Here is an 11281-nt window from a genome sequence, read left to right on the forward strand (position 1 = left end):
CCCCAAAGGTCTGAGGAAACAAAAGATAGCAAATTTTAGTTGCCCACCTTTTGTCCATAAGAAGGATATTGTCTTCCCGTCCATCCATTCCTTTCTCATTTAAATGCAATCTATTATATACCGTAGTTTCACATATGGTCAGGAGATAGATTCCCACCTTTTAGGGGCAAAGCTTGATCTTGTATTGTCTACGCCAAGAATGTAGCTGATGAACAAGCACTTCCATTATTATTTTTTCTGACTTTAGTAGTGTTTCTTCTTTCAAAAAATATTTCCCTTTTTTATTTCTAATGTGAATTAAAATACAATGAAGTTTTCAATCTGAACTTGTGTCTGGTGCCATTATTTATTTAATATGATACAGTTTGCTCACAAAGTAGTATCCTTGATCACACAGCAATTGCTATAAAACAAAAAGTCTTTAACATTCATAAAATAGGAGCATTGCCTCATTGCCCTCAAAGTCATGTTCAATTTGCCTGAACACATAACAACGAATAACTATTCTGCCTTGGTCCTACCACACCTGAAATACTGTGTCCAATTCTGGGCAATTGAAGAGAGATGTTGACAAGCTGGAATGTGTCCAAAGGAGGGCGACTAAAATGATCAAGGGTCTGGAGAACAAGCCCTATGAGGAGCAGCTTAAAGAGCTTGACATGTTTAGCCTGCAGAGGAGAACGCTGAGAGGAGACATGATGGTCAAGTATAAATATATGAAGGGAAGTCATAGAGAGGAGGGAGCAACCTTGTTTTCTGCTGCCCTGGGGACTAGGACTCAATGTAACAATGACTTCAAACTACAGGAGGGGAGAGAGCTGAGAAAGCTGTTCAACAATGGAACTCTCTGCCCCGGAGTGTGGTGGAGGCTCCTTCTTTGGAGGCTTTTAAACAGACGCTGGATGGCCATCACTCAGGGGTGCTTTCTATGCAATTTTCCTGCTTCTTCGCAGAATGGGGTTGGACTGGATGGCCCACGAGGTCTCTTCCAACTCTAGGATTCTGTGATTCTATTCTCTTTTTCACACTACTTTGATAGCTTTGATCACTCACACAGACTGGGCTATTATTTTTGTTACATACCTACAAGAACATCTAATTCAGAAGATAAAAATCAAGGGCAGGTTTGGGGGACAAATTTGTGGCTTTTGCTTTGATTCAGAGATAAGTCAAGGGCAAAACACTTTAGGGACATGGAATACACAATTATTTTCCTCTTCTTTTAAAATGTGTAATGGGAACATAATCAGGAAGAATCAGAGAGAAGGAGTGGGTCTGCTTATTTAGGTGGTTACCACGCGGGTGTAAATTGCATTGCTGATCTGAAAATGTTTACACCTATACCCCCATAGGGGGTAGCCTGAAACAAAGCTGGGGAAGAAGGAAGAGCAGAGCGGTGAAGGACTCTCTCTCCTTATTCAAACTGAGGAAAGAAAGGCAGCCATCCCTCCTCTCTCATCTGCCTCATCCTCTCGCCGCACGTTGGGTGCCTTTCCAAGAAATTACCAACTCTGCGGTTCCTTAGATATATAATTCTCATCCCGCCCTACATGGAAAGATTACCCCTCATTAAGTGAAAGGAGAAAGGGAGGTGCGCACACACATGGCAAGAGCAGGGATGGAGGCGCACATCTCATTTCCCACTCCTATTTCCCTTTCCCTTCCTCTCACACAGCTGGGTTGCTGTATGGAGAGCAGAGAGGGTGCATGCATGGCAAGAAAAGGGGAGAGGCGGCTATGGATTCTCACCTGTGTGGAGTCTTTTGTGGCTCACCAAATGTGAACTGCGAGCAAAATATTTCCCACAGTCCTGGCATTGGTATGGCTTCTCTCCTGTGTGAACTCTTTTGTGGCTCACCAAGTCTGAACTGTAAGCAAAACATTTCTCACATTCGTTGCATTGGTATGGCTTCTCTCCTGTATGGAGTCTTTTGTGCTTCCCCAAGTCTGAACTCTCGGAAAAACATTTCCCACACTCCTGGCATCGGTATGGCTTCTCTCCTGTGTGGAGTCTTTTGTGCTTCACCAAGGCTGAACTCTCAGCAAAACATTTCCCACACTCCTGGCATTGGTATGGCTTCTCTCCTGTGTGGAGTCTTTTGTGTTTCACCAAGTCTGAACTGCGAGCAAAACATTTCCCACATTCTTTGCATTGGTATGGCTTCTCTCCTGTATGGAGCCTTTTGTGTCTTACCAAGGTTGAACTACAAGCAAAGCATTTCCCACATTCCTTGCATTGGTATGGTTTTTCTCCTGTGTGGAGTCTTTTATGGCTCACCAATTGTGAATTGTAAGCAAAACATTTCCCACACTCCTGGCATTGGTATGGCTTCTCTCCTGTGTGGACTTTTTTGTGGCTCACCAAGTTTGAACTGCGAGCAAAACATTTTCCACATTCCTTGCATTGATATGGCTTCTCTCCTGTGTGGAGTCTTTTATGGCTTGCTAAGGCTGAACTGTAAGCAAATTTTTCCCCACATTCCTGGCATTGGTATGGCTTCTCTCCTGTGTGGAATCTTTTGTGCCTCACCAAGTGTGAATGATAAGCAAAACATTTCCCACACTCCTGGCATTGGTATGGCTTCTCTCCTGTGTGGAGTTTTTTGTGTCGCACCAAGGCTGAACTCTGGATAAAAGATTTCCTACACTCCTGGCTTATGAAATCCTCTTCCTGGCTCAGATCTGGCAGTTTGTAATCAGCAACACATTTTGCTGATACTTTCCATTTACATTGGCTTTTCCCAGCACTGAGTGTCTTGTGAAGTATAAGTGCCGTATTTTGAGTAAAACACTGCCCACATACATTGCATGTGTAGGGTCTTTCTCTGGCAGAACCTCCATCTTCTCTGTGGTTTTGCTGGCATCTAGGGAGGCGCCCATTGTGTCCCAAATGCTCCTTGTGTTTGGTGTTCCAGTTATCTGCTGAAAAGAAGGACAAAAACAATCATTCCTCTGTGTGATAAGGACTCTAGGGAAATGGTATAAGAAGGAGATTGAAATGATCCTTAAAAACACATAGATATGGAGGAAAAGAAGATATAACTGCTGTCCTCTCCCCACCCCTTGTTCAGTAAAGATGGACACTGTTTTACTGCCTGGTGCCTCTAAGGGAGAGATGAATAACAAATGTTCCAGAGGCTACCTGTTCCCCCAGACTGGCTTTTTATTCTGTCTCCTTCTTCTGGGGGAATGGATGCTGTAACGGAATAATAATGGAGGTTTTGTCTATATCTAATACTGTTGATATTATGACAAAGGCAGGTCAGAGTTGGCTGCATATGATTAGCCGATGCATTGCCATGGCTGCGAAGCCTCTGCAGTAGAAATGTATCCATTTTAGAGTGGCTAGCAGGCAAAAGGGGTGGTGCTAACTAAGAAGAAAAGAGGGGACATTTAAAAAATGAGCCAGTCTCTTGCCAGGGAGCTAGAGTGAAGAGGTTCCCAGGTTAAAGTTGAGTCTTCAGCCATGATATTAAAGTAATAAAGGGACCATTTTGAATTCATCTCTAGTCTGAGAGCTAGAGCGAAGAAAACCATTATATACGATTATGCCTTCACTTGTGGTACTGAAATAATAATTTGTGTCTAAGTCTTCAGCCAGGTGGAACTGAGAGTCAGAGAGTTCTTTGAGAATAAGTTGCAATCAGAATATTGATGGAAAGAAGTGGCTATCTATATATATAAATCTGTTAGGTTGGTTCAACCGGACAGCAAAACTCCACAACCCCCCAACGAAACTGCACCAAAATTGCCATGCCCCAAGGACAACCCACTTGGTACAAACTAATCCACTCAGAATTGAAAACAAGACAACAACACACACATAAATCGCCAAAACAACTGAGCATGCGCACTGCCGCAAAGTCCCCAGCGCGCGCGCACACATGGCCGAACGGCCAACGCACCCTCCGCACTTCCCTCCCTCCCTCGCCCAGCACGAACACGTCGCCGCCACAAACACACACACACACACACACGCATCGCAACTTCCTCCCACCCCTTCCGGCCCTGAAACACTCCTTCCCTCCTCCAACGCAGCTCCGGTAAAACACGCCCCCTCCCTTCCCCGCAACACAACCAAACGCCGGTAACAACCCCCCCCCCCCGCTAACTCACCACCTCTCCCTTCCCAACAACACACAAACACACACGCCGCTAACGCACAACCCCTCCCTTCCCCGCAACACAACCAAACGCCGGTAACAAACCCCCCTCCCTTCCACACAAACACACACGCCGCTAACTCACCACCCCTCCCTTCCCTGCAACACAACCAAACGCCGGTAACAACCCCCCCCCCCGCTAACTCACCACCCCTCCCTTCTCCGCAACACACAAACACACACGCCGCTAACGCACACCCCCTCCCTTCCCCGCAACACAACCAAATGCCGGTAACAAACCCCCCTCCCTTCCACACAAACGCACACGCCGCTAACTCACCACCCCTCCCTTCCCCTTCTTACCTCCTCCTTCTTCTTCCCCAATCTCACCTCGCCCTTTCCTGCCCTGTCCCGCCCCCTCAAAATGGCTGCCTTGCACAAAGCCTCTCTCGCCTAACCCGCGTTCCTGCCAGCCGGCGGGATCGCGATCTAGGTGAGGGAGGTTCCGTGCATGGCCTAGCCTTGCATGAAGCCTCTCTTACCTAGATCGCGATCCCGCCGGCTGGCAGGAACGCGGGTTAGGCGAGAGAGGCTTCGTGCGGGGCCTAGCTTTGCACGAAGCCTCTCTCGCCTAAGCCGCGCCCCTACCGCCCGCTTCCTTCTTGCCTTTTTGGACGACTCCAGCCAGAGGGAGGGACGACGGAAGACCAGCAAAAGAGGCGAGTGCTGGGAAGGGAAGGGAAGGGAAGGGAAGGGAAGGCAACGCAACGCAACGCAACACAACGCAACACAACACAACACAACACAACGTCTCACAACAGAAGGAGTGACCATCACTCAAACAATTATGATTTTGTCATTTGCGAGATGTAGTTCCTGGGATTTATAGTTCACCTACAATCAAAGAGCATTCTGGACTCCACCAATGATGGAATTGAACCAAACTTGGCACACAGAACTCCCATGACCAACAGAAAGCACTGGAAAGGCTTGGAGGGCATTGACCTTGAGTTTGGGAGTTGTAGTTCACCTACATCCAGACAGCACTGTGGACTCAAACAATGATGGATCCGGACCAAACTTAGCATAAGCATTCAATACGCCCAAATATGAACACAGATGAAGTTTGGGGAAAATAGACCTTGACATTTGGGAGTTGTAGTCACTGGAATTCACAGTTCACCAACACTCAAAGAGCATCGTGAACCCCACCAATGACAGAATTAGGGCAAACATGCCACACTGAACCCCTATGGCCAACAGAAAATACTCCAGTTTACACACAAGAATAAAGAAGGGGGAGGAAGGAGGGATGCCAGAGAGAGAAAGAGAGAGAGAAAGAGGGGAAAGGAAGGAGTGTGTGAGAGAGAGAGAGGGAAAGAGAGAGAGAAAGAGGGGAAAGGAAGGAGTGAGAGAGAGAGAAAGAGGGAAAGAGAGAGAGAAAGAGGGGAAAGGAAGGAGTGTGAGAGAGAGAAAGAGGGAAAGAGAGAGAGAAAGAGGGGAAAGGAAGGAGTGTGAGAGAGAGAAAGAGGGAAAGAGAGAAAGAGGGGAAAGGAAGGAGTGTGAGAGAGAGAAAGAGGGAAAGAGAGAGAGAAAGAGGGGAAAGGAAGGAGTGTGAGAGAGAGAGAGAGGGAAAGAGAGAGAGAAAGAGGGGAAAGGAAGGAGTGTGAGAGAGAGAAAGAGGGAAAGAGAGAGAGAAAGAGGGGAAAGGAAGGAGTGAGAGAGAGAGAAAGAGGGAAAGAGAGAAAGGGGAAAGGAAGGAGTGTGAGAGAGAGAAAGGGGGAAAGAGAGAGAGAAAGAGGGGAAAGGAAGGAGTGTGAGAGAGAGAGAGAGGGAAAGAGAGCAAGGGAAGGAAGGAAGAGAGGCCAGGCAGAGACTTCAAAACTCTTACTAAAGGCCACAGCAACGCGTGGCAGGGCACAGCTAGTAAGATATAAGTTATCTAGTCCGAAGGCTGAGAAGGAATTACATGTGAGAGAGAAGGAAGTTACCAAACCAAGTTGACATAAGTTAAACTGTTCTGAAAGATATTATATCAATTTTATCTATTCACAAGAGTAAAAGACAGATGTAACAATATCAAAGTGGAACTGACGTAAAGTTGTTGGTTTTTTTTATCGTGTCAGGAGCAACTTGAGAAACTGCAAGTCGCTTCTGGTATGAGAGAATTGGCCATCTGCAAGGACGTTGCCCAGGGGATGCCCGGGTGATTTTGTTTTTATCATCCTTGTAGGAGGCTTCTCTTATGTCCCCACATAAAGAGCTGGAGCTGATAGAGGGAGCTCATCCGCCTCTCCCCGGATTCGAACCTGCGACCTATCGGTCTTAAGTCCTGCTGGCACAGGGGTTTAACCCGCTGCACCACCGGGGGCTCCCCTGAAGTAAAGTACTATGTAACAAATACGCTTTATGTGCACAAGAATTCATAAATAAACATTTATTTGTTTCAATTGATATATTGAAGTCTCGTGTCAAGTTACAAGACTGAAGATACATTCCTGAAAAGTAGGCCAGAGATTATTTTTGAAACTACATACTGACTACAGTATTGGGTTATACATTAAAGAGACATACAAGGACATCTATAATTGAACCCCAAGTTGCTGAGTTTCTGTGAAGTTTAATCTTCTTTCTCCCCTTTCTCAGCATCATTGCCTGGTACCTACGTATACATATAATCTTAATGGTGACAGAAAGTGGCATATTTAAAAATAAAATATAAACAAAAGAAGTTCCCCTTCCTGCCAGAACGGTTTTTATATATATAGACGCCTTCTCTCACACGTATATCCCCATAGATGCCTTTTCCCTTCACATTAAAATGCTTGACTTTTTCTCTAGCTAAAACCTTACCTTGGTACCACCCATTTCACTATCACTCCCTCTTTTTACTTCTCTCCCCAACCTCCAGTTCTCTCTTTCCATGTTCACTAACGGCTGGATTATTCTGCTCCAATGTAAAAGGTGCCAAATCTAATTTCCTAGTTCTGCCTCCTTTTTATTTCTCTCCCCCAACCTCCAGTTCTCTCTCCCCATTTTTACTTAAGGTTGGATTTTTCTGCTCCAACGCAGCAGGTCCTATAACTAATTTCAGAGTGCTAAAGAGATTGTTACGGTTTTTGGAAAGATACAAGATAGTGACTGTAAAGAAAAAGGGGAGAAAAATAATGAAGGCAGAGAAGGGAACAAAAAAAGGAACGTCTGCAGAACTTGACCAGATATAGTGACATCCACGTAACACCACATTCAGGCATCAAGTCAATGTTACACTTAGGTTTTATATTTCTAACACAAACCCTGTGTTGAGAAATCTCGGTGATTGAGATGATTAAGGATCCTGCTCCCACTAGGGAGCATCTGACTGGGATCCTGCATTTTGAAATAGAAATCCCCAGGAATGAGGGAGCCTTACCAAGAGAGTCCACCATCCCCTGAATCTCCTCCATGATCTGCACGTGCAAGACTTTCTGACCAGGATTCAGGAGAGCCCACTCCTCCAAAGAGAAATGGACAGCCACGTCCTCAAAGGAGATTGGGCCCTGGTGGAAAAAGAACACATTTCCTTCTCACATAAGGACTATAAAGAAAAATAATAAAAAGAATACATTTGAAATGATTTACATTTTTAATGGTTCAATGTTTTTTGTTTCACAATGGCTTCAAACTCCAGGAGAGGAGATGCCACCTGAACATTAACAAGAACTTCCTAACTGTGAGAACTGCCCTGGAATGTAGTGGAAGCTCCTTCTTTGGCAGCTTTTAAAAAGAGACTGCCTGACCATCTGTCAGGGGTACTTTGAATGCAATTTTCCTGTTTCTTGGCAGAAAGGGGTTGGACTGGATGACTCACAAGGTCTCTTCCAATTCTAGGATTCTATGATTCTATGATTAAACCTTGAAGAAATGACCTCCAGGCAGTCCCATTCCTCTTCTCCCAGGAATCCCTCTGCTTACCTGATTCAGTTCCACTCCATCACAAAGCGGAAGAAACGACTGTAGATTCGGCAACAACATCGTTCCAGTCTCTAGGAAAGAGATAACAAGGTGCAGAAAGTGATCACATAAACATGTCTCAGAGAAGAGAATTATAGTCCTGAAATGAAACCTATGAGGAGATGACTTTATGAACACAAGAACATTCTCCAGCCCAGGAATTTTAAAGTTTTGGAGTTTAGCACTTTTTCAATTCATGCAGTGCTGTGAATAGGTTGAAACTAGTAGTGGGCTTGTTATTTCAATGGACTAACGTTATTCTTTGTTGTCTGTTTGTCTTCCAGTTCAGTTTCAGGGCTCATTTTAGCTTCGGGTCCCACCTGGGAACATACCATACGGCTGATATTTCAGTCGCACCCAACACTATGCAAATGTAGAAGTATAACAATAAAGAAAACTCAAAATCACACTGAAATTACACCTTTTGCAACCAAATCATACCTATATACTCACCTCAAGGCCAAATGATTCTACATGTATGCCTTCTCTAGCTCAAACTGATTGTGGATGTGCTACAATCCCCTGAATAGGAATTTGCATTGCCATAAAACACTAAAACTTTCAGAGGGGATTCTTCTTACCCTCTAAGGCTGCAGCCCCATTTCCTTCCTGCTTGAGCTCCTTCTGCTGGAGGCTCTGAGTGGTGCCTGAGTGAGATTTTTCTGATTCAGGGACATCAGGCTGGACTTCAATGCAGATATTTTCGGCCTGGAAAAGCACAGAGTATACCAGTAGTTGTATGGAGAAAATTAAAAAAAACTCACAGAGTTTGTGCAGAAACTGTATGGAGTTTTAAAAGAATAACTCTGAGTTTGAAATAAATGCCACACACCCCTTTCCATCATTTTCAATGTGATATCTGGAGTCAAGAAATTTGGGTAGAGCAGCAACTGAGTTTACAATGGATATGGAGGTGAGAGCAGGAGTGGCAGAGCAGGGGAGGGGGGAAAGAGACCGAGGGAGCAGAGTCCGGCGTCTACTTCACATCGGCCCCATCTTGGAAGAAAGGCAGGATGCATGTTTAATCTCTCCATCAGTGGCAAGGTGAGTGAAACCAAGAGGAAATGCTCTCACCTGTCCTTCCCGCTTCTCGTCCTCTGCCCAACTCAGGAGGAAGCCTTCCGCCAGGGCCACCGCCTGGGAAGAGGTCTCTGCCCCACACTCTCGGACCCAGCTCCCCATCTCTGGGGGCAGGATGCTCAGGAACTGCTCCAGGATCACCAGGTCCAGCATCTCTGCCTTGGTGTGTTGCTCTGGCTTCAGCCACTGGCGGCAGAGAGAGTGGAGGCGGCTGCAAACCTCTCTGGGTCCCTCGCTCTCTCGGAAGGAGGAATGCCTGAAGTGCTGGCGCTGTGTGTCTGAGCTATAAAGGTCCACACGCAGGAATGTCTGCATAGTTCTCCTCCAGAATTCCCCACTGCTGCCAGGGGCTATGTATACTTGAGGTCCAGGTGAGTTGGGTCTCTCCATGTTGGAACCACTCAGATAAAGAACCCTAATGTGCAAAATGCTTTTCCTCCCTCTTCTCTCAAGGAAAAGAAATCCCTCAACGGGCTCGACTCCAAAATTCTCAGGCAACAATCACATTTCCTCTGTGAAAGAAAAGCAGAATTGGACAACAGGTATCAGGAGGCTTTTTCTTAAGAGATTTTTATTTTATTTATTCCATAGCCAGGTAATGTTGGGCCCTCTTTCCACTGGGGCCTCTGCTCCTGCCGCCTCCAGACCCACCTGGCCTCCCATTGAGCTCCCAATCAGCCCCAACCCACACTGAATCCCCACGTGATTCCTTCAGCTGATGCCTCCTGACCCATAGCCTTCCTTGTGAAGAAGAACCAAGAGACAAAAATCAATATAAAGTAAAATATTTGGAAATCCAGATGGCAAACAGAAACTCCAAATTATTTAAAAAACTTATGGGGGGAAAGAGGACCCAGAGAGGCAGGTGAGTGAGTTGGGAGGGGAAAGACCTGAGCCCCTCTCTGCCTGCCTCTCCCTCCCTCCTCCCAAGGATCCCCCGGCTGCTCTCTTGTGCTGACCCCCAATATCCCCTTTGCATCAGGCCCCCTTCATGGCACATTTGGCTCAAGGCCAGGCTGCATCTCCTTCCAAGGAGGAGAGCTGAGGAAGGGGTGGTTTCCCTTCTTCTCCTTCTCGGCCAGGGTGTGTGTCTCCCTTCTTCTGGGTCAGGAGGCCAGCCTGGGAGGGAGGGAAGGAGGCCTGGCCCCACTTTGGCCCTCTCTCCCTCCAGGTGTGGTGGGCTTCGGCCCCTCTTTGGCCCTTTGGAGAAGGAATGGGAAGAAGACTCACCACAAAGTTAGGGAGGAAGAGGAAGGAGAGGCCATAGGAAGAGGAGGAAGGAGATGAGGAAGAGGAGGAGGAGGAAGGAGAAGGAAGGAGAGGCCAAAGGGGGAAACTCTTCTCTCCCAGCCAGGCAAGGAAGAGTGAAGGGGAGGGAGTCTGGTTCCTAGAGGGACAAGAAAGGTGATATAAGGAGGCCCACTTCCTTCCTGCCTCTCTGGGAACCACACTCGCTCCCCTTAACCCTTCCTTGCCCAGAGTGACACTGGAAGGAGGGGGAAAGAGCATCTCTCCAAAGCCCTGGAACCAAAGGACTGAAGGTGAAGGCAGAGATAGAGTCATGGAAGGAAATTTCCATATTCATAGGACAGTTAGTTAGGTATATTCCATCCAGGGAGCAGAACAGAACTCCCACCTGTGACAGCAAATGAATGTCTCATCCCTGGGTCAAGGCCCAGGGCTCCCTTTTCCCAAGGAGGAGGAACACAGACTTGGGTGGGAGAGACAAGATACAACTATTCTCCAGACAGAAGGCGGTCCCAGTCAGGGTTGGTTTGTCACGCCTTTCTTTTGGCACGTTTCTCCCTTTCGACTTCCACTCGTGTCTCTATGAATTCTGCAGCACTTCTGGTCACAGCTGACCTCCAGTTAAGAGCGCTCAAGGGAATTAAATATATCACGGTACCACTGAATACAGCAAAGCCTTGAGAAGACAATTTTGCTGGGGAAAGTGGAAGGCAAAAGGAAGATGGGTCGACCAAGGGCAAGATGGATGGATGGCATCCTTGAAGTGACTGGACTGACCTTGAAGGAGCTGGGGGTGGTGACGGCCGACAGGGAGCTCTAGCGTGGGCTGGTCCATGAGGTCACAAAAAGTCGGAGAT

At 46.7% G+C, this 11281-nt stretch overlaps 1 protein-coding gene across 1 annotated transcript; it reads right to left on the minus strand.

The window, feature by feature from the left end:
- Window positions 1–327: 327 nt before the first annotated feature.
- On the minus strand, window positions 328–10629 carry LOC137096270 (zinc finger protein 3-like). The gene is made up of 6 exons (XM_067465286.1): window positions 10407–10629; window positions 9171–9688; window positions 8678–8804; window positions 8058–8128; window positions 7516–7642; window positions 328–2922 (listed from the first exon to the last, which is right to left on the minus strand). Exons 2-6 carry the CDS (start codon window positions 9564–9566, stop codon window positions 1736–1738), a joined length of 1908 nt encoding a protein of 635 aa, XP_067321387.1. The 5' UTR covers window positions 9567–9688; window positions 10407–10629; the 3' UTR covers window positions 328–1735.
- Window positions 10630–11281: the final 652 nt, after the last annotated feature.

Source organism: Anolis sagrei, chromosome 2 (assembly GCF_037176765.1).
Source record: "Anolis sagrei isolate rAnoSag1 chromosome 2, rAnoSag1.mat, whole genome shotgun sequence".
In the NCBI taxonomy this organism is placed as follows: Eukaryota; Metazoa; Chordata; class Lepidosauria; order Squamata; family Dactyloidae; genus Anolis; species Anolis sagrei.

Coding starts and splice junctions, on each gene's coding strand:
- LOC137096270 (XM_067465286.1), bottom strand. CDS start 9,566: ATGGAGAGACCCAACTCACCTGGACCTCAAGTATACATAGCCCCTGGC. Junction 8,805..9,170: donor ACGAGAAGCGGGAAGGACAG/GTGAGAGCATTT, acceptor GTGCTTTTCCAG/GCCGAAAATATCTGCATTGA. Junction 2,923..7,515: donor GGGGATGGTGGACTCTCTTG/GTAAGGCTCCCT, acceptor CCTTCTTTTCAG/CAGATAACTGGAACACCAAA.